This window comes from Suncus etruscus, chromosome 12 (assembly GCF_024139225.1).
Source record: "Suncus etruscus isolate mSunEtr1 chromosome 12, mSunEtr1.pri.cur, whole genome shotgun sequence".
Lineage (NCBI taxonomy): Eukaryota > Metazoa > Chordata > Mammalia > Eulipotyphla > Soricidae > Suncus > Suncus etruscus.
The window spans coordinates 91165987-91189070 of record NC_064859.1 but is presented as its reverse complement, the minus strand read 5'-3'; the positions used below and the strand labels follow the sequence as shown (position 1 = coordinate 91189070).

General features: G+C 45.4%; 1 protein-coding gene across 1 annotated transcript in view; it reads left to right on the top strand.

Moving 5' to 3' along the window:
- Positions 1–23084, top strand: part of OTOF (otoferlin) — an 85355-nt gene that overhangs the window by 11792 nt on the left and 50479 nt on the right. The window contains exons 2-3 of the mRNA XM_049784464.1: positions 9318–9376; positions 19770–19858. Of these exons, the coding sequence (XP_049640421.1) occupies positions 9318–9376; positions 19770–19858 (148 nt within the window). The remainder of the gene's footprint in view (positions 1–9317; positions 9377–19769; positions 19859–23084) is intronic.

Below are 23084 nucleotides of genomic sequence, written 5' to 3'. Positions count from 1 at the left end.
CAGGGTAAAATCCTGCAGCTCCCCAAGCACCACTGGGCCTGAGTAGCATTACTTTACCAGGTCCAAGGCATTGAATAGCCCGGCCCAATTGGAGTAGTGTCTACAGGAGTGACCCCCTGAGTATTATTTGTGAGGCCCCAGAATATTTACATATATCAAATGCGTTTAAAATTAATTACTTGCACATACAAAGATCTGCAATAGAGGAGCACAGCTCCTGAACCTCTCTGTATGTTATTCCATCTCTTCATTACACTTCCTGTCACTAGGTGAAGACAGGCAGAGAAGGAAAAGAGCCCAGCCCAATTTAGTCTCCCAATGGGATCTAGCTACAAAGACTCGTCCTGGAAAACCAATGGGAAAGATGCACAGAAACCAGCATGCTCCGTGATCAAAAAAGAATTACACAGAAAATGACTTTGGTGACACCATGGTGAGGAAGTTTAAAGAGCTCAAAGAAATGATTGCAGAGGTCACAGTACAAGTAAGAGTTGTGATGAGAAAATTTCAAATAGGAATAGCAGAAATAAAGAATGCAGCGCTATTTAAAAAATCACTAGAGGAGCCACAGTTATAGTAAAATGGTTCTGGTGGTGCTTTTCACACAGTTGACCTAGGTTCAATCCCCAGCACCCTTTATGACTCCAACAAGGGGTTATTTCTTTTTTCTTTTTTTCTTTTGGTTTTTGGGCCACACCCGGCAGTGCTCAGGGGTTACTCCTGGCTGTCTGCTCAGAAATAGCTCCTGGCAGGCACAGGGGACCATATGGGACACTGGGATTCGAACCAACCACCTTTGGTCCTGGATCGGCTGCTTGCAAGGCAAACGCCGCTGTGCTATCTCTCCGGGCCCAATAAAAATTCTTTTAAAAATTAAAAACTCCAACTTATGGTCTCAAAACAGGCAATTTTAAGAATGTGAGAAATGGGGAACCAGAGTGATAGCACAGTGGTAGGGCATTTGCCTTGCACATGCCTGACCCAGGACGAACCTGGGTTCGATCCCCAGAGTCCCATGTGGTCCCCCAAGCCAGGAGCAATTTCTGAGCACAGAGCCAGAAGTAACCCCTGAGTGTCACCGGGTGTGGCCCCTCAAAAAAAAAAAAAAAGAATATGAGAAATGGGCTGCTTACCATGCATGCAACTAATCCCAGTTTTATCCCTGGCACCACATATGGTCCTCCTGAACATTGTCAGGAGTAATCCTTGAGCACAGTCAGGAGTAATATTTGATCACCACGAGATGTAAAGCACCTCACAGCCCCCCCAAGAAAAAGGAATATGAGGAAGCACAGATGAAAATATTCATAATACTTAAACAAATGAATTAGTAGTCATAAAGAACTTCCATAAAGTCATAACAACAATAAAAGTCCTTTTTTTTTTGGTTTTTAGGCCATACCCAGCAATGCTCAGGGGTTACTCCTGGCTGTCTGCTTAGAAATAGCTCCTGGCAGGCACGGGGGACCATATGGGACACCGGGATTCGAACCAACCACCTTTGGTCCTGGATCAGCTGCTTGCAAAGCAAACGCCGCTGTGCTATCTCTCCGGGCCCAAAAGTCCTATTTTTTTTTTAATAGGAAAAAGACTTGGTAGACACCTTATAAGGGAAATGCAGTAACCACATAAAATTGTGATGATGTCCTTAATTACTTGGGAAATCAGAGTCAGGTTAGGAAAATGTTTCTCCTGTGCAAAAATGTGGCCACATTTTTGTGTTTGGCTCTGCCCCACAGATTATGGGACAGCTATGGAGGAACAATAGAAAGTTAGTCCAGGGTTAAAAAAAAAATGAATGAATCGCTGAAGTGCACATGATAGGGATATATCACTAATTCCAGTGATGGAAAAATCTAGGCACCAAAAATATCTGCTCTTCTTTGGCTATGATTTATGCACAGATCCAAACAGGCAAGACTAAACTCTGCAAAGAAACCTGAGCAGCGATTACTGCTGGGGGCTGGGGGTGGGTGAGCAGAAGTTAATGGGAAAGTGGGGAAGGGGGAGCATTTGGAGGCAGTGAGTAGCTTGTTTGTGAGGTAGTGACTGGTCAAATACGCTCTCAGCGACTCACTGGGAGGCTGACTGGAAATCCATGAACGCAAATCTTACCAAGTTCAGAGTCAATCATACATACCTAAAATACCTAAAGCTGCAAGTATTATATAAGATAAAGACGAGATTGCTCTTAATTACATACTGCTGAAAATAAGCTACAAAGGTGTGAGTCAGAGGAGACCATTGTTCAGTTTAAGTTAGAAACGTCAGAAGGAAAACGGTGCCTCCTTACAGCTCAGTAATCACTTCTTATTGGATCGTCAACTCTGGACCAGGAACCACTATCGTTTGCTGCTGTTTGTTTCTTTATGGTTTTTTTTTTTTTCACAGTTTTTTTTTCAATTTATTTAAACACCTTAATTACATACATGATTGTGTTTGGGTTTCAGTCATGTAAAGAACACCACCCATCACCAGTGCAACATTCCCATCACCACAACTTCCCTCAGTTCTCCTCTATGAGTTCTTAGTTTCTTGGGACTTTTTTACTCCAGTGACACAGTTGGCCTCAGACCAAGCCCCCTTGGACTGAAACACACTTCTCCCGACCACAGGCAAATTTAGGGGCCCCTGTAACACCTCACTCAGACCTCTCCCCGGAAGAGGAGACCTTCCTGCAGGTGGGCATGAGCAAAGCCCCCCCCCCAGGCTACCTCTCCCTGACATGTGGCCCCATTGGCCCACTGTCTGCAAGAATGGTTCTCTTTGCCTTGCAGTGCAGAGCAGACTTTGTGCCCCACTAAATCAGGCCCTTCATCTGGGGTGGGAGGGGTAGTTACATTTTGAAAATGGCAAATGATTTCAAAGTGGCTTCTCTTTTTTTTTGGGGGGGGGCTACACCTGGTGGCGCTCAGGGGTTACTCCTGGCTCTGTGCTCAGAAATCGCTCCTGGCAGGCTCAGGGGATCATATGGGATGCCAGAAATCAAACCCAAGTCCATCCTAGGTTGGCCCCATGCAAGGCAAATGCTTCACCACTGTGCTATCACTCTGACCCCACCAAGTGGCTTCTAATAAGCCCTGAACTCATAAAAGCACTGATGGCCACAGACACCACCCCACACACTGTCCTGACCCACTCCAGGCACAATTTATTTCAACCCCTGAAATAAATTTAAACAGCCCCAATACAGCAGATCCATTTCCCCTCTCATCTCCTTCTCTCCCAAAAGCTCCTGCTCTGTGGAAACGCCCCATTTCCTCGCTCAGGCCTGGTTGTCTGTCTACTTTGTGGCAAGGAAGGGATTGGATTGAAGGGTTTGAAACGATTTTGTCTGGAAACCACTTTGAATGGAACGGAAACGTGAATGGAATGAAACTGAAGCGGAAGGGGCATGGTGAGTGGAGTGGATGTTCCATAGAAGTGAACTGAGAGGAGAGCAGATCTGGGGGTTCCCAGAGGTGAGGATCCCCTGGATCTATCCTACTGGAGAGGCAGAAAAGGCACTTAGAAGGATCCTTGTGGCGGTTTATCCAACCCTTCTAAAAAGAGACTTTTCAGAAAGGCCACAAGGCAGTCTGGTTTCATCCTAAGAAATCAATCCTTTGCACTTCTCTGTGAAGTTTATTTGACTTATTTCTGCAACACTTCCCCCCCCCCCCCCCGCCTCTCAGCATCTAGAGTTTAAATTGTCTTATTTGAGGGTATTCACCACATTCACCCCCTGGGTCTGAGGCTTTTAACTGCATTAAGAAACAGGGTCTTCAAATTTGAGTCCTGCAGCGGCGGATTGCACAGTCTATCCCTTCCTTTCTCACAAGACTTCAGAAACTATCCAGGGGGGGTTCCTTCACTTCAGGGTCATCAGGCCTGCCCCTTTAACCCCAACCCTTCCATGGCAGGGCTGCTCCAGGAGACCCTTGAATGGGCCCTATTCCAGGCCCATCTGTATCTTCAATAATATAAAAGCCCTTTGATTAACCAGCTCAGATGGTCCCAGGAGGAGCATTAGAGCACACTCCGGCTCACCTGACTTGCTGGCCTGGTTTGTGGCCCGTGGGAGATATTCCAAGGAGCTCAGCTTCCATCACTCATGTTCATTTGCTTCTCCTGGCTGCCAGGGGGCTGATGTTGAGATGTTTTTTCTTACTGGTTTGTTTTGTCCCCTGTGGGTGCTCAAGAACCTTTCTTTCCCAGCTGTCTCCTCACACCTATTTCCTGTGTAAGCAACTCCTGCTTGATAGTTTCTTTCCCATTAAACAGAGAGGCAGGCTTCTCCCCACAGGCCCAGATGTTCCAAATACAAACACACAGATGACAGACATGGTCATATATGGGCACACATACACTCACACACGCACACACGTGGAGTCAGACGAGACCACACAACTGAAATAAAGCAAAGCTTCATTCCATCTATCAACAATCTACAAACTGACTGATCAGGGCCACCTCTCACAGGAAGGTGACCCCTCCCCACCAGGGGTCACAAGCCAGGTTATCTAAGGCTGGAAGCAAGAAGTCTTGACCTTTAAGCTGATTAGCTCTTGTCTAGGGTGTTTCTAGGGTGTTTCATGGCTAGATGGATAGATTTCTAGGGTGTTTCTAGGGTGTTTCATGGCTAGATGGCTAGATTTCTAGGGTGGTATATTATGGTTTATAGGGCCTTGGGGACTGCGTCATTATTGTTGGAATAGAAATTTAGCCTTTCAATGTAACCAGAGCCTTGTTTACTTTAAATGGAAACTTGACTTTCAATTGACAAAATGGAGTCCCTTCTGCTCCAAGCTTCACAAGTCCTTCTTCATACTAGAGAATAAAGGGATTTTTCCCTCTGTACTCTGACCATGTAGCTCCACCCCATACTGGTTTCCAAGATTTTCTCTGGGACAGTGGGAGGGGAACACAATTTGCCTCTCAGATCCTGTCAGAAGTCCTGAGCCTTTCCTTCCAGTGACAGCAGAATTAACCCAGGAGCTGGACTGAGGTAGCCTTAAACTAGGGCTTTAGGACAGAAGAGCTAAGTGGGTATGGGGCACATTTTGCACAGCCTGGCATCTGTTCAATCCTTAATACTACTAGTAGTAAACCCTGAGCAGAGCCAGGAGTAAGCCCTGAACATTTCCAAGCATGATCCAAAAACCACAGATACTCAGAGAGACACAATACATACATCTACATAGACTCACACACACGCAGACACACACAGACACACAGACACACAGACACACACACACACACACACACACACACACACACACACGACTTTAAGGACACAGTTAGCTGGTTTTGGTTAGTGGGATTTAAATGTTTTTTACTTTTGATTTCAAAAGTAAAACATAATGGGGCCGGAGAGATAGTATGGAGGTAGGGTGTTTGCCTTAGATGCAGAAGGACGGTGGTTCAAATCCCGGTGTCCCATATTGTCCTCTGAGCCTGCCAGGAGTGATTTCTGAGCGTAGAGACAGGAGTAACCCCTGAGCACTGCCGGGTGTGACCCAAAAACCAAAAAAAAGAAAAAAAAAGTAAAACATTATGATTTATTTTTGTGCTGCCAGGGCTGAAACCCAGGACCTGAACCCCATCCCTGGCTCATAAAGTGTGTACATTGGAAAAGCTTCCAGTGTAGACAGCAAAAACTGAGTTCACACAGAGTGATTTTGCTCTCTTCCCCTGCTCAACACCCCCACTCTGGTAGGCTTCTCTGCTTTGCCCATTCAATGGATCAACCTTGTCCAGGGATGTTTTCAGTTCCCATCACAGCCACCTTCCTTCCTTCCTTCCTTCCTTCCTTCCTTCCTTCCTTCCTTCCTTCCTTCCTTCCTTCCTTCCTTCCTTCCTTCCTTCCTTCCTTCCTTCCTTTCTCTTTCTTTCTTTCTTTCTTTCTTTCTTTCTTTCTTTCTTTCTTTCTTTCTTTCTTTCTTTCTTTCTTTCTTTCTTTCTCTTTCTTTCTATTTCTTTCTCTCTCTTCTTTCTTTCTTTCTTTCTTTCTTTCTTTCTTTCTTTCTTTCTTTCTTTCTTTCTTTCTTTCTTTCTTTCTTTCTCTCTTTTCTTCCTTCCTTCCTTCCTTCCTTCCTTCCTTCCTTCCTTCCTTTCTTTCTTTCTTTCTTTCTTTCTTTCTTTCTTTCTTTCTTTCTTTCTTTCTTTCTTTCTTTCTTTCTTTCTTTCCTTCCTTCCTTCCTTCCTTCCTTCCTTCCTTCCTTCCTTCCTTCCTTCCTTCCTTCCTTCTTTCTTTCTTTCTTTCTTTCTTTCTTTCTTTCTTTCTTTCTTTCTTTCTTTCTTTCTTTCTTTCTTTCTTTCTTTCTTTTTGTTAAGTCTGGAAGAACGACGTGCCTTTCAAAGACACCAAGATCCAAGTCTCATGCAAAATCAAGGGGTTTATTGTTCAACTATATATATATATGTATATATATGTATATATATCACAAATCCAGCAATTCTTTTATAACACTCCAGTACAATGGAAAATTTACAGAATACAGCATGACCATTGATTTCAGGAAGTTTAGTGACTTTTACATTTCAGGAAACATTTGGAACATTTATCACAGGCACAATAACAGGTTGTACAAGTTCAGTGAATTTTCAGTTGCGGTCACCTTAACCTTTTGGGGGCTTTCCGGACATATGCAGAGATTTTTTAAACTTTTTAACTTGTTCATGTCCCTTTTCAGTTTTTCTTTCTTTCTTTCTTTCTTTCTTTCTTTCTTTCTTTCTTTCTTTCTTTCTTTCTTTCTTTCTTTCTTTCTTTCTTTCTTTCCTTCCTTCCTTCCTTCCTTCCTTCCTTCCTTCCTTCCTTCCTTCCTTCTTTCTTTCTTTCTTTCTTTCTTTCTTTCTTTCTTTCTTTCTTTCTTTCTTTCTTTCTTTCTTTCTTTCTTTCTTTCTTTCTTTCTTTCTTTCTTTCTCTCTCTTTCTTTCTTATTCAATGGTAATAAATTTATCCTAAATAATGAAAGATTTTAACCTACCGGGGTACCTCCACATAGACTGACACCTCTTCCTCCATGGTCCCATTCCCTAACAATCTTCCCACCCCTCATTTTCTGCCCACCTTTCTATTTCTATGCACTCAGAATTGTATCTTGAGGTAAATATTGTAGAACACTATATTGAATCTGGGGGTGTATCTAGCGGGGTTTAAAATTGTAGCCTAACAATTGTGTCCACTGTCTGAAGTTAGATTGTTTATTTTTCCCACTTTTTATAAGGAATGTTGGTGAAAGAGTCCCTCAGTTTAATGCTTATGTTTGAACCAGGTCACGGGGATTGTTGGACTTGTTCTTGCGGCCCCCTTATGCGCTGATAACACCACGTAGCATTGTTCCTTGTTTGCATAGACACATTGAAATGGAAAATACTATACATACAAATAAGTTCTTATCTAATAGAGATAGGAACACACAAATCTTGTGGTGCAATGGGACCTTACATCCTGACATGATGACCTGGTACAGGCCTCAGAGGTTTGGGCATTCTCCATTTATCCCTGAACCAGGAAAGCCATTTTTGTAATATCCTAAGTTGTCTATGACATCACCTGGAATCAATCCTCTACCAGGGAAGACTCTACTGCTGCTCTGACATCAATTTACTCAAAAGAGTCATCCCTTAACACTGAGAAGATTTAAGCAACAACGATCTGCATACTGGACAGGGATTTCTGCATTGCCCTTCAATTGTGAGTTGAAATTAGATGACGCTCCACACCATCCTGACTTTATGTAGGATATACAGATTTCAGGATCTTCAATATAGAAACATGATACCAACAGCAGAGACTGTGTGAAAATAAAACTGTATTGGCACTACAGACAATGACCTGGATTGAACAAACTAGTTTGCCTGGAGCCTAGAATTGGTCTTATGTCAGGAAACTTCAGGGGTAGGGTTTTCTTGTATTTAGGCCAAGGTTTTTCCTTTCCATGTACCCCATACTTTGGTGGGCCTATGCAAATGATAATTGCCACTCTAACACCGTTTTACTGTGCTCCTTTGACTCTAAATCTTAAAAAAAAAAATACCACTTAAACTTTTGAGGTTGACTTGAACTAATATGCAAGTACATGGAAATGTAAAAACCTACTATGTCTTCAAGTTTAAGGAGTTACATAAATTTTATGACTTTAGATTGCTTTGTGTACCTCTAGGAAAATTTATAATGAACTGCAATCTGGGGTCTTGGGGGACAAAGTAATTGTACATGGGTTGTTTTATCGTTCTTTGATTGTAAGTTTAAAATGGGGGTGTCAGCAGGGGAATTTCTTCTGATAATTCTGTTTTTGGGTGATTGTCCTTCCACTGTAACTTTACCTTGTCCTCTTTCTTTGTATCATTGTTCATATAATTAAAAATAAAAAAAAATTGTAGCCTGAGGCACATGCCATGAAGTATCACATGCTGTGTGGAGTGCCTGAAGCAGGGTGCTGAGGTATGACTTGGGGCCATGTTTCTGGATAGTGAATCACACTGCAGGGCACTGAGTTGTATCTTGGGGTACATATTTCAGGATGCCAAACTGTACCTTGGGATACATACAGGTTTCAGGATACAACACTGTGCCTCTGGGTGCATGGCATAAAATATTGCCAACCAAGTCTCCTCCCTTTACTTGGGTTCTTTCCCTGGGGTAGACCCTGTGTATTTCACACTTCCCTGTACCCCAGTTTCCCACCACATTACTCACTCCATTGGCTGTTCCCAGGGAGGAGACCTGGGCTGTCTTTCACACAGGCTACCATCCTCTCCTATCCCGGCCAGTTCTACCTGAGCAGCTGGAGAACTGGATGGAACATGAAGATGGGGTGGCCAGTGAGGGGCTGTGTATCTTTCTCATACTATTACTCTCACCAGTAGGAAAGGGGTACGGGCAAGTGTGGGGCAACATTTATGATTTCTTCTCTGAGCAGCTGAAAAAAAAACTGAGGAGAGCAGGAGGAAGATGAAGGGAACAAATCTGGATATGACCTTAGGACCTGTCCTGGCTGTAGACATGTTCACAGGGGCCAATGCCACCCTGGGGTTCAGGCTTCTCTTCAGGACAGGCATGGGCCAGGAAGGCCAGCAAAGCCAAGGAGACCGAGAAATTCTGAAGGAGTCAGGGCAAAAGGGGCCCACTCTCCTTTCTCTGGCCTGTCTACTCACAAAGTGGAGCTCATGGCCTTGACCCGTTGTCTTGTGGGGCTGTTGAGAGGGCAGAGGGCATGAGTGTGAATGGAATTGCTCTTTCTGGGCTTTTGGCCTCTGATGATGGTAGAAATGGGAGGTTCCCAATGGGAGGGCCAAGCCTAACTTCAACACTTCAACTTTCTCCCACCTAGGCCAGTCCTTCTATTCCCGAGTCCTGGAGAACTGTGAGGAAGTGGCCGACTTCGATGAGGTAGGAGACCCTAGACCCAGCTGGAAACACCCTCCTGACTCCTTCTTCACCCCCAGAACCCCAGAGTCAGCTCAGTGGTGATTCCTGAGAGAGACTCAATTTCTCTTCATGCCCACCGCTTTGAGGAGTTTCTGCAAGTCATATGAGCTGGCTCCCCTGACTCTCTCCTCACTCCCCCAGTTTGCATCCTGTCCCCAATCATGGACACAGTCCCTTTGCGGTCTCCAGGGCAGGATATGGCATTGCCCGCACTGAGCTTGTGTTGACTCTTCATTCCATCTCATGCTCATCAGGATTCCAGTAGATTCCAGTAGAGTGAGTGAGTGAGTGAGTGAGTGAGTGAGTGAGTGAGTGAGTGAACCCCTGTTCCCCTTCACCTGGATTTTGGATGTTCACAGACCTTAGGACACTGTTATTGTTCATCTCAGGACATGGTGAAGTTTCCCCTTGGGTCCAATACCTTTCCCCATTTGTGGTCCTAGCCCCATGATTCACAAGTACTCTGTACATTGTCGATGCCGGCCCTTTGTTGGTCTACCCAAGCTTGAAAGCCCTTCCTCCAGGCTTCCATCCATCACTGACTGTGACCCAGGACTTCTATGGCATTAGAGCTTTGGGATTCCAGTGCAATTATAATAAATGTGCTTTCCATTGATCTTCTATTCAATTCTGCCTGGCCCATCCCATTAGTCTGTCCTCAAACCTTCTCACACTATTCTCTATATGGGGTGTGTGTGTGTGTGTGTGTGTGTGTGTGTGTGTGTGTGTGTGTGTGTGTCAGGGTGTGTGTGTGTGTGTCTTAATAGCCAGTGAGGCCTATTTCTTCTCCTTATCCTTCCCTTTCACAATGGACCTATTTGGAACTTAATCCTTCAAATTATATTTGAAGAATTATATCACGTCCTTCCAAAATGCAACTGGAATTTTGATTACATTTTATTAAATTTTAAAATTGATTAATTAAAACATTTAGGGCCTTGGAGATAATATCACAGTTAGGACAATATGCCTAGTATGTGCCTGACCTGAGTCTAATTTCCAGTACCATGTATTCTCCCCAAGTGTAGCCCTGTTGACCCCCAGGTTCTACCTCTTCCTTCCTGACCCCTGACCTGGTTGGTTACCTTAGTTCTGTAGAAGAATTTATCTTTCACAACTTTCCATTCCCTTGCCTTGTTTCTTTATATACCGCAAAAGAAATCTAGTTGTCCTTCTCCTATCTACATTGCAACAAATGTCAAGATTTTATCTTTTCTTAGCTGAGTAGTATTCTATTGTGTACATATACCATAACTTTTTATCCACTCATTTACTGTTGGGTGCAAGGGTAGTAGCAATGCAATGAGCACAGGCAGGAAGACCATTTTTAGATTAAGATATCCATTTTAAAATAATATTAAAAAATCTATTCAAGCTGCCTACTAATCTTTCCTAAGATTTTTAAGTTTTCCATGTAAAAGTCGTAGTTATTCTCGATTATTTATCAAGATGCTTTATTATTTGAATGTTTTTCTTTTATTTCGTTATTTAGCTAATCATTATTGGAATAGACCAATGTTTTTGTTTTGTTTTGTTTTGTTTTGGGGTCACACCCTGTGGTGCTCATCGATTAATCCTGGCTCTACACTCAAGAAACACTCTTTGGGACCAGAGCAGTGGTGCAAACGGTAGAGCGCCTGCCTTGCTTGCGCTAACCTAAGATGGACTTCGGTTTGATCCCCCAGCATCTCATATGGTCACCCAAGCCAGGAGTGATCTCTGAGTGCATAGCCAGGAATAACCCCTGAGAGTCACCGAGTGTAGCAAAAACAAACAAACAAACAACAACAACAACAAAAAAAAAACCCCACTCCTGGCAGACTTGGGAACCATATGAGATACTGGGGATCAAACCTGGTCAGCTGTGTACAAAGTAACTGCCCTTACTGCTGGCCCCAATAAATGAATGTGTTCTGTTCCTTTATATATTCATCTTTTCTCTATCAACCTGACTGAACTCTTATTGGTTTTTACTAGTTTGTATATTGTTTTCTGTTTTTGCAAGTATATGATATTATTATTTTTTGTTTATTTGTTTTTGGGCCACACCCGGCGATGCTCAGGGGTTACTCCTAGCTGTCTGCTCAGAAATAGCTCCTGATAGGCACGGGGGACCATATGGGACACCGGGATTCGAACCAACCACCTTTGGTCCTGGATTGGCTGCTTGCAAGGCAAACGCCACAGTGCTATCTCTCCGGGCCCAGTATATGATATTATTTATAGAAATAAGTGTTTCATATCTTCCTTTCCAATACTAACTCTTTATATTCTGATCTTTAGAGCATTGGTCATAATTTCTAGTTTAGCATTAAGTATTAGAAGTGATAAAAGACAGAGAGATAGTACTGGGGTTAATCCAATTTATTTGCATGTATCTGACCTTAGTGCAATCCCTGGCACTTCATATGGTCTCCTGAGCACTACCAGACATGATCCTTGAGCACAGAGCCAGGAGTAAGCCCTGTGTACCACTGAATATGGACTCCAAACCCAAGAATAAAGCAACTAAAGTTTTTAAGTAGTGATAGATATCCTTTCCTAATTGTTGGCATTAAAGAAAATCAGTGTATTTATTTGTGCTCAGGACTTACACCTGGCTCTTCACTCAGGGATCACTCCTGATGTGGCTTATTTTGGGAGAGCATAAGAAGTGCTGAGAATTAGCCTCAGGTCAGCTATATACAAGAGAAGTGCATTTCTCTTATCCTATCTCTCCAGCCCTAATGAAGGCATTTAAAGTTTTATCATCCACACCAGTTTATTGTAATGGGGTCTTGACTTTGTTATTTATTATAAAAGGTTTTGAACTTTATCAAAAGCTTTTTTTGCAGCTGTCAGGGCATCATAATTTCTCTTTTCTAGGTTTCCCAATGGAATCGTTTTATATACTGTTAGATGCAACAGGCAAACATTTTTAATTAGGAATTTTTCAGATATGTGCAGAAAACTGTACAGCCTAGAATTAAGATTCAGTTTGCTTCAAATAGGAATTTACTCTCTCCTTATGTTTGCAAAGAAACAAATGCCTTTGATTAAAATGCCCCTTGACATCTGGCCAGTTTGGGGAGAGAACATGTAATTGCCTTTTCCATTTTTTGTTTGTTTATTTGTTTTTGGTTTTTGGTTACACCCAGCTTTGAACAGGGGTTATGCCTGACTCTGGGCTCAGAAATTGTGCCTGCCAGAAAATGTTTTTGGCAGGCTTGGGGGACTATATGGGATGCTGGAGATCGAACTCTAGGTTGGCCCTTGTGAGCCGCATGCAAGGCAAACGCACTACCCACTGTGCTATCACTCCGGCCCCCCTTTTTCATTTCTGTGCCTGCTTGTACACATTTGGGTTTTTTATGTTTTTTTCTAGGCACTTTCATATTTCATAAGGTGTTCAAATTAGCACAACTTTTATAATGATGTCTTTACATGGCTTTAACTCCTTCCCACTAATAATTGTGCCTACTCATTTCCTCCCTCTTATTCCTCGTTTCATTTATCTGCGTCTTCTGTCTCAGTAGGTCAGCCTGGCTAAGAAGCCACCATCTCATTGATCTTGTTAAAGAACGACTTTTGGTTTCATTAATCTCCGCTGTTGTTCTTCATTTTGATATCTTAATATTTCTCTTCTCTGTATTTATTCCTCCTGGGCTTCTTTCCAACGTCTTGAGACAAATGCTAAACCCGCTGTTTTAAATTTTTCTTGCCCCTTAATAAATGTATAGAAAGCAATCAATTTTGCCCTACTGACGCTGTTTCTCTGTGTTAACTTGAGCCCCGCCTGGCAGTCCTGCAGTGGGATAGGAAAGGTCTCCAGCTGCAGGGGTCCAACTCTGAACTTGACTCATGCTGGCCAATTGCTGCATCACTTATCACCCTGCCCTCATCTATATGCAGCCCTAATGGAATCCTACAAAGTGACTTAATCCTTTTTTTTTTTTTTTTTGGTTTTTGATTTTTGGGTCACACCCGGCAGTGCTCAAGGGTTACTCCTGGCTCCATGTTCAGAAATTGCTCCTGGCAGGCTCAGGGGACCATATGGGATGCCAGGATTAGAACCACCGTCCTTCTGTGTCTAAGGCCTTACCACTGTGCTCTCTCTCCGGCCCTGCTAGGAGCAATTTCTGAGTGTAGAGCCAGGAGTAGCCCCTGAGCACTGCCGGGTGTGACTCAAAAACCAAAAAAATAAAAATAAAATTATTCGGGGATTCATATGGGATGCTAGGGTGATCCCAGAATATGGACCCCAGGATTCCCAGACCATATGGAAACCTAGTTCAACCACATGCAGGGCAAACGCCCTACCCATTGTGCTATTGCTCCAGCTCTCCATATTCTTCTTGAATATTTATTTTCCTTTATGATGTTCTTTGAGACCCAGGTTAATGATTAGTTTCCAAATGCATCATATATATTGGTTTGGAGGCCACACCTGGCGCTTAGGATTTATCCTGGCTCTGCACTCAGAAATCACTCCTGATAGGCTCAGGGGATCACATGGGATGCTGGGGATTGAACTCAGGTCAGCCACCAGTCATGTACAAGGCTAACGCCCTACTTGCTGTGCCATGACATACCCCCTTGGATATATATTTTTTTTAAGTCTCTTTTAACTGATAAGTTTTACCATTTATATTTAGATGGCTACAATGTTTTGTTTTGAGTTTTTTTTTTCCCAGAAAGTTTCTTTCTACTGCCATCTTTTTTTACATCTCCAATTGTATTTTCTTCTTTCCAGCTTCCTACTGGCTAGATCAGGTTTTTGTTGTTGTTGTTGTTTTTATTGGAAAGGTTGACGTTGTATTTTTGTTTTCAAAAAAAAAACAAAAAAAACACCCGGGACCTGAGAGATAGCATGGAGATAAGGCGTTTGCTGTTCACGAAAAAGGTCTTTGGTTCAAATCCCGGCATCCCATGTGGTCTCCCAAGTCTGCCAGGAGCAGTTTCTGAGCGTGGAGCCAGGAGTAACCCCTGAGCGCTGACAGGTGTGACCCCCCAAAAAATAAAAAATAAAAAATAAAAAAACACCCTTATGTTACTCTATTGATCATTTAAAGAAGAAACCATAATTTCCCCTCTCATAATAGGGGCTTTGATCAGAGCTGCTGGTGATGGAAACCAGGGCAACCTATATATAGGGCATGTGATTCACTCTGAGCAGTCCCAACCACTTCTTAAAAATACCCTGTGATGCCTGGGCCAGAGTGATAGCACAGTGTTAGGGTGCTTGCCTTGCATGTGGCTGATCCAAGATGGACATGGGCTCGATTCCCAGCATCCCATATGGTCCCCTGAGCCTGCCAGGAGTGATTTTTGTATGCAGAGCCAGGAGTAACTTTTGAGCGATGCCAGGTTTGGCCCTGAATCCAACAAACATGCAAAAAATGCCCTGTAATGCCCTTTCTTGTTGTTGTTTGTTTTTGGGTCACACCCAGCAGTGCTCAGGGGTTACTCCTGCCTCTACTCTCAGAAATTGCTCCTGGCAGGCTCGGGGCACCATATGGGATGCTGGGATTCGAACCACCGTCCTTCTGCATGCAAGGCAAATGCCTTACCTCCATGCTATCTCTCCGGCCCCACCTGTAATGCCCTTTGATTTCCCCTCCTGCCTCAACCCACACCCTCATACTAATTCTGTCTACATCAGAATTTTAATTCTAGGTTTCTTTGAATGAATATTTCTCTTCCCACCCCCATTTTTTTTGTCCTACTCCTTAGTCGGGATATTTTTATCACCTTGACATCTCTCTTTGTAAGCATCTTTCAGAAGTATTTTTCTTTCTCAAGTACCCTTCCAGAAGAATTTTTCATTTGGGTTTTTGTGGAGGAACTCTAAAGCTTCTTAAACCTGAGGAGAGTTTAGCTCATAAATTTGAAGACTCTCTGATTATAGATTTAAAAAAACGTTGAAACTCAAAATTCTTTTCCTTTATAACCTCAAAAATATTCTCTGCTAAGAAGTCTAAAGGTATCTGATTATTTTATACATTTGTGGGGACTCTTTTTTTCCCTCTAGAAAAGGAGGTATAATTAATTTTTTATCATTGATAACTTTAAATTTGATTATGATGCACCTAATTATGGTGTCTTTATCTTTCCTATTAACACTATTGTAAAAATTTTTTTTCAAGTGGATGGCCTTAGTCTTTGGTTAATTAGAGAAAATTCTCTCTCCATCATTCTCCCCAAATATCCCTTTCACCCAGTGCTTAAACTACCTTTCCTTATCTTTGCTTCATTTTTCTGTCTATTAACTTTTTCCAATTGTCATCTCAGGGAGTTTTTCCAAAGGATCTTCCAACTTGACTCCATTGTTCTTTCCTTTGCCTTTCCTGACTTTGATCTGCCTGTAACTCTATTTCCTTATGGTTTCCTCCATGTACCTGTTCTCTGGGCACCATGCTATGGGTCAGTGCCATTCCCTGGAGGGTCTCCTCTTGCTGAGACCTTGTCTCCATGGGTCTCTCCACTTGGCCTGTCCAGCACCCCAGAATCTGTCTGGTCATGTGCTCAAACAACTCCAGAGGCCTAGCTGTCTGTCCTGAGTGGATGGAGGGCAGTGTAAGGCAGGCAGAGTAACAGGCTTGTCAGAACTTTTGTAGACCCATTGCAGTTGAACTCTTGAACCTACAGATCAGAACCTACCATCAGTCGGTTATGAGGGAGAGTTTGACCAAAATAGCTGCTGGGCACCCCCTAACAACCTCCCAGAGATGCCTCACAGTTCTCCCACTGAAGATACCTCCAGCCTCCAGGCTGTTGAGGAGTCTCCATCTCCCCACAAGTCAGCCAGACTTGGTCTTTCCCATTCCTCAACCCCTGAGTGGGTCTAGTTGTCTTTCTCTTCCTAGTCCCTATGGTTCCTTTTGGCTTTTCTGTTGCTTCCTTATGTTGACTGGACCAAAGCAACTATCTGGCTTCAGCAGCTCAGCACAAAGTAACCTCTTGTGGTGACCCATCTTCGTAGACTTTGCCTCTCACACGGGCTCAGTGTAGGCTGGGAAAGGCCCCAAGGCACTCCATGGGATGTGACTGAGCAGTCACCAAGCCAAAGGGCCACTGTTCTGCCCCCCAGTTCCAGGCTGTGTGTCTTTGGGAACTTCAGGGCCTCACCTGGGCTGAGAATTTATATGGGACATCCCTGCCCTCCTGCCGCTCTGCTGACACACTTGTCACTTGTCTCTGCCCCTCGGCAAGTTGGTCAGATGCAACATCCCATTCCCAGGTCCCTCCATGTCTCCCAGGGGACATGTCCACCCAGGCTTCTAGCCAGCGAGGAACCCGACACCCCTTTCCACTAACTGAATGGGACATCTGAGCTGCGAGTGTCCGTAACAGTCAGAGTTAATCACCGTGTCCTCCTGCTTCCCAAAGCTGTCCACTGGGCAGGTGGACAGCTGGGGGACCCTGTCTGACATGACAATGTTTCAGGCACTGAGCAGAGTGTTCCTACCAGACTGATGTTCTGAAGTCATGAGGATCCTTACAGCCTCCCCACAAACCTCACCTGCCTCTCGTGGGTCCCAGCAGTGGCAGAAGCAGAAAGGTGGGAGCAAAGGGACCTGTGCTTAGAGCACAGTGGTGAGATGGCCACACTCATCCTAGGGCAGGAGGGAAAGTCTAGATGCCCTGGCCTTGAATGGGATGGAACTGATAATGGCCTTCTGAGTAACTCTTACCTTACCTGGGGCCAGAGTGATAGTAAAATATGGAAAGCATTTGCCTTGCACACAGCAGACCCAAATTTAATCCTGAGCACCCCTTTAGGTCCCCCAAGCCCACCAGGAGTGAACCCTGAGTGCAAAGTCAAGAATAACAGAAGCACCTCTGGGTGTGGCCCCAAAACAATACAAAACAGAACAAAAAGGAACTCAACCCTTATCCACCCCAAGTTCTTGGTCCTTGCTGGCCTCCACACTGGGCTGCCCCAGGAAGGATGTCCTGGGACCCTGGCACCTCCCCTGTCAGTCAGTCTCTGTGGTAAACAGCACTGCAGGTCAAGAAGTTGTGAGCAAGGCCAACCCCTCAAAAGCCAGCAGGGAGCCCTTCTTTGGCCGCCCTCTGGCCCTCTCTCCCTGCCTTTTACCTCTGTTTCTCCTTCTGAACTGTGACCTGCAGCCCTGGCTGCTCCTGGAGGCCAGACGTACCCTCACTGTCCTGCTCAGAGACCCAGAGCTGGCACTGTTCTGGCATGCAAGCCCCCAAATCAGGCAAAGAAGTTCCATATTTATGTTTGACTGCTTGCCCAGAGTTAGATCTGTTTCTAGAATCTTGAGCAAAGGAACCTCAGCTGCCTCTCATAAAACCTCCAAAGGCCCCAGGCATGCCTGGGATCACTATCCTCACCCTCCTCAGACATCGGGGCTACAGGGGCCCCTCAGCCAGGCCAGAACACAGCAGTCTAGACCTCAGGTCACCTGTGTTACCCTGGCCCTAGGCTGTGTGACCTCAGGCAGGAATTCTGGGCTCCTTGTCTACACAGTGGAGACTTACTCCTTGCTCTAAGGGTTTCATAGTATTGGGCCTGGGTGAAAAAAATCAAAGACAGAAATGCCTAGGCACTGCCCCCTCTCTACCCCCACACACCTTCGCTTAGACAAGGGCCTAGGAATGGGGAGGGAGGCAGTGGGTGCCTGGAAGGAAAACAATGCTGGGAGCACAATGGATGGAAATGGAGCCTGCCTGGGTCACCTTTCAGGGCTGGAACTTGAGCCTGCACTGACCCTCCCAATCCCTCCAGGAGCAGAGATCCAGCCTTTGTGCCAGGCCAGCATCCATCCCCCACCCTGGGGAGCCAGCCCGGCTGCACGCAGCCCCCCTGCAGCCTGTAGGGTGGCACCCTCAGACACCCCCCTCCAAAGTATGTGTAGGACAAAGAGGAAGAGTTTGGCAAGTCAGGGGCTGGAGCAACTCCCTGTACCCTAAGCGTCCTGTGGAATTCGAACCCCAGTTAGGTTCTACCATGGCTACCAGCTCTGCCCTGCCCTGCCCTTTGGGAGCTCTGCCTAGTAGGCAGAGGAGCTGTACCCAGGTGGGCAGCATTTAGCTCAGACAGAAATTTCTGAAATTGTCTGTGGTTAGTGCAATATCTCTAATGAAGTTAACACAAGATACCACAATCTTCATACCAGAGTCCTACTTTAGTGATTTACTACACAACACTTACTGGTGGATGAGGCAATAGATGGCTAATGTGTGAGAATGGTTGTTTTTGTCCATCTCTTGGTCAAAGTGAGCAATTACTTCTTTCTCCACCATGCTCGGAGCACCATCAATGGTCACACTGGCTACTTTAGCCCAGTCCAGCTCCAAATCACACATGCGCACTGGCTCCTGGCCCGGGACGAGTTGGCTGCTAAGCAGGACAAGCAGGTGTAACAAAAACATCTGGTGGGCTGGGTAAATGTCCTCTGTGGGCCACAAGTATCCCCTGCGCCTTCCCTAGATAGACATGCACAGACAGACAGCACAGCCCAGAACTTTCCACTCTGATGATAAGGCATTCCTCATATCTCATCACAGTCTCACACAGTTTGGGGAGCGTCAGGAAAGATGAATGACCTGCTCTGCACTCACAGGTTCCCAGAGTGAAGCACATACCTGACACCCTGACCAGAATCTATCAGTCTCCTCAGCTCCTGAGAGACTCAGAAGTTGCTGATAACTTGAACTACAGGTTCCCCTGCCCATGGGCCTCAGCTTCTGTGTGCTGTTGTCCCAGAAAAATGCCCTCAGACAAGTGCCCTCAGAACATAATGAAGCTCTTTACCTTCCCAATGCCCCTGGGAATAGGATACTGGCAGGTGGAATGGGCCTTGGAGGAATCTCCCAGGAAGCGCCCATGGCCTAGTTGCTGTTGCTCTGGCTTCTGAGAAATGGGCGCTTCCAGTCCAGTGTCATCACTGAGGCCAAGAAAGGAGGGAAGCAGGCTGACACACTGGGGTGGGAGATGTACTCTCTCTCTCCTCAGGGGCCTGACCCTAAGAGACCCCATGACAAGAACATTAATGAGGTAGATTATGTGTGAATGGAAGGGAACATCAGAGTGTAGGGGCCTCTGCTTCAAAGTCAAGCCTGGGTGTGTCAGGAAGATCCAGACAAGAGAGCCAGATCCTGCCAATCCCAATGAGCACATGTGCTAACTCAGCTCTCACCTACCCTTGCACTGGTATCAGCCCCCTGGTTTTAGGCCTCTGGTTTCACCTCCCCTCACACATGTACTCTGAGAGTTGGAGGCCGTAAGAGGGACTCTGCCCAGGTCTTTGCATAGACCCAGACAGGACAGATCACCAGAAGGTTTCCTTCTTCCTTTTCTCTCACTCTGCCCCCCCCCAATCCACATTTGTCCCTTTCTCCTCAGACCTTCCGGTGGCCAGTGGCCAGTAACATCAACAGCAATGAGATGCTGGAGATTCAGATCTTCAACTACAGCAAAGTCTTCAGCAACAAGTAGGTTGGGGAACAGGGAGGGAGGGAGGGATCTGTCATGCCTCCTGGACTTCCCTCTTTCTCTGAGGCACCCTCAATCTGCTCCCAACTGACTTTCAATGGCCACTCCTCTAAACTCCATTATCTTGCCTTCAGTGTCCCCTTCCACTGTCCCCAAGAACTCTTCAGTCTCCTACTCTCCCCTCTGTCCCCAGCTTCTTGCTCTCCTCTTTATCCCCAGACCTTGCCCCCTCACAAGGAGTCTCTCCTCACGATACCGAGGGGCAGTTGTCCAGTAGAGGCTATCCATGGCTGACATTATTCCCATAGCCTATCAATTCTCTGCTCTTTTGGCCACCACCTCACTCCTGGTCACTTTAGGGGGAGCTCTGTGGCTGAGTGACACAGTGATTTAGGAGGTAGTCCTGACCCCAGATCCTTGAATCAGTCCCTGACTGGGTGAGCCGGCCTGTTACCTCAGATCTGAGCTCACCTAGAGAGAGGATGTGGGCTTATTGCAAAGAGAAGCTGTGAGAATAGAATGAACTCATGTTCTTTCATTCATTCATTCATTTTGCAAGCATTTGTTGGATTTTTACTGCATGGGAGAAAGTGAGCAGAGTGAAAAGCCTCCCCTATGGGGCTTCTGTTCTTCAAGGGAAGGTACCTGCCACCCCATGAGCACTATCATGGCAAGGGCTTCAATCAAGGGACCTCCTGCCTTCTCTCTGTACCATTAACAGCACTGGAAGCAATTGAACAGCGTAGTAAGGGGTTTGAATTTAATAAATGCCAAGCTCTCTCTTGAGCTCAAAAACTAATTTCTTAGCAGCCTGAGGTCAAACTAAATTGCAACATGTCTGAAAGGGTATGGAGGTGTTATCCACAGAGAGCTCAGTGGGAGGAAATAAAAGCAAAAGAAAGGCTGATCTTCTCCCAGGTCAGATCAAGAGAAGTAAAGCAATTGGAGTACAGAGGACAGGGCTCCACTATTCTCAGACACATTGGATTGAATGCTGGCAGACTCTGCCCTGTGGTTTCTGGGGACAGGGATGGTAAATCCTGCCTTGGCAAAGGGAAGAGAATCTAGAAGGGATAAAACAAAGAACACATGCTCATATATTCTTTCAACTTTCCATACTACCATTCTCCCATCCAGTCATCCTTAGTCCAGCCATCATTTCACCCATCCTTCATCAATTTGTCCTTCCATCTATCATCCATCCACACACCATCCTTCCATTTACCTATCCTTTCATCCATCATCCTTCCTTCCATAACCCATCTATCAATCCACCCACCCATCCATCCACCCACCTATCCATTCATCCACCTATCCATCCATCCATTCACTCATATATTCTTCCATTCATCCATCAATTCACCCACTCACATCCATCCATCCACCCACCTATTCATCCATTCATTTACTCATTCATCCACCATTCTTTCCATTCACACATTAGTCACTTCTTGAGTACATACTCTGTATAAGGCAAACATTGTTCTAGTCACTGAAGCTACTAAGAGGAGAACTTAAGAAGTGACACCTTCTCCCAACCACACACATGCCCCAGAATTTCTGCCATGTGGAAGAGAAAAGAGAGCTATGTGACAAGATGTAAGCTCATAACCAGGTGGCATTGCTAGAAAAAAGCCAACCTCTGAAAGCTAGTCAGAACTGCCTGGCCAAGGTACAGTCTTGGGAAGCAATGAGTTCTTAGGCATGGGAAGAGGTAAGTGGAGAATGAACCAAGGCATTGCAGAGATTTCAGGAAGCCCTGGATTTCCAGAGTTCCAAGGATTCCACAGTTTTTATCAAGAGCCCATAAGATCTCAGCAGAGTAAAGGGTGTAGAGAAACTCCCAGGGAAAGAATGAAAGGCAGAGAGGCCTTCCTTGGTCTCCCAAGAACCATATCTTACACACAGCAACTCTTAAGGAAGTTTGGCAGAAATTTACTCGCCACCCTCAGGGAACCCTGAGATGAAGTCTATCCACCCTTTTCCCAGGGTGAGCTGAGAGGTGAGGTAGGAACCAGAATATGGGTGCATACTCCATCGGAAGTAAACAGACATGCAAATAGAACCGGAAGCTGAGGACCAGAAAGAAGAGTAGATGTCAGAGCATCTGGGAACCCTGAGCTCAATGTGGCTGGGAAACTGAGTCTCACAGAGGCTTCAGGTCAGAGTTTCTCATACATCCCTCTGCCCATCCAGGTCTCCTTGTGGGGGTGGCCAGACCCTGGCGCCAGTCTCCTAGGACTCCTCAATTATTCAGGATCCGGGACAGCAGTAAGGCCTGGTCAGACCTAGGTCACTTGATACCTGCTCCCAGGGGAGATCCCTGAATTATTGACAGGCCCTGGGGCTCCTGTGGCCTTCGTGTGGGCCCCTCTATGCCTCAGCCCCCTACTTTCCAGGCTCATTGCCTAAGAATTCTGCCCCTGCCCAACCAAGCCAGCCCTTGGCCTCATCTGTCCACAGGGAGGAGTCTTGAATGACAATGAATGAGTCTTGAATGACAATGGACTTGAGCCACAATGGATTTAAGCCACAACAGAGAGGTGGCCAGGGACAGAAGATTAGGACACAGTTCCTTTCATGAACCTCCAGGGGAAACTGAGTCCCAGACACAGGTCTTAGAGCATCCCAAGCAATGCTAACCTAGCAGCACTCACACAGACCAATTTAACACAATTGTTAAAAAAAAAAAGGCAAAGTTTTCCCTCATAGCTTTTCCTCACTTCCCTAGGGCTGGGATCTTATCAGTTGCCCATTTCATTTTGGGGGGAGGGGGTCCCAAGTGGTGCCAATGAGTGATTTATATCCAACTAAGTTGTTGGTTCAGGACAGAGGCCCACCAATGCCCTGCAGTGCTAGGGATACCTGATTACACCCCATAGTGATGGGGACCTCACAACTATTCAGGTGGTGCTCAGGAGACCATGTGGTGCTGGGAATTGAACCCAGGTCTGTGCGTGCTTGGTATGTGCCCTAATCGCTGGCTTATCACCGAGTCCCTCCAATTCAAATAATATAATTTATTATTTGTATTTTTTTTTTGTTTTTGGGCCACACCCGGCAGTGCTCAGGGGTCACTCCTGGCTGTCTGCTCAGAAATAGCTCCTGGCAGGCACGGGGGACCATATGGGACACCGGGATTCGAACCAACCACCTTTGGTCCTGGATCGGCTGCTTGCAAGGCAAACGCCACAGTGCTATCTCTCTGGGCCCTATTATTTGTAT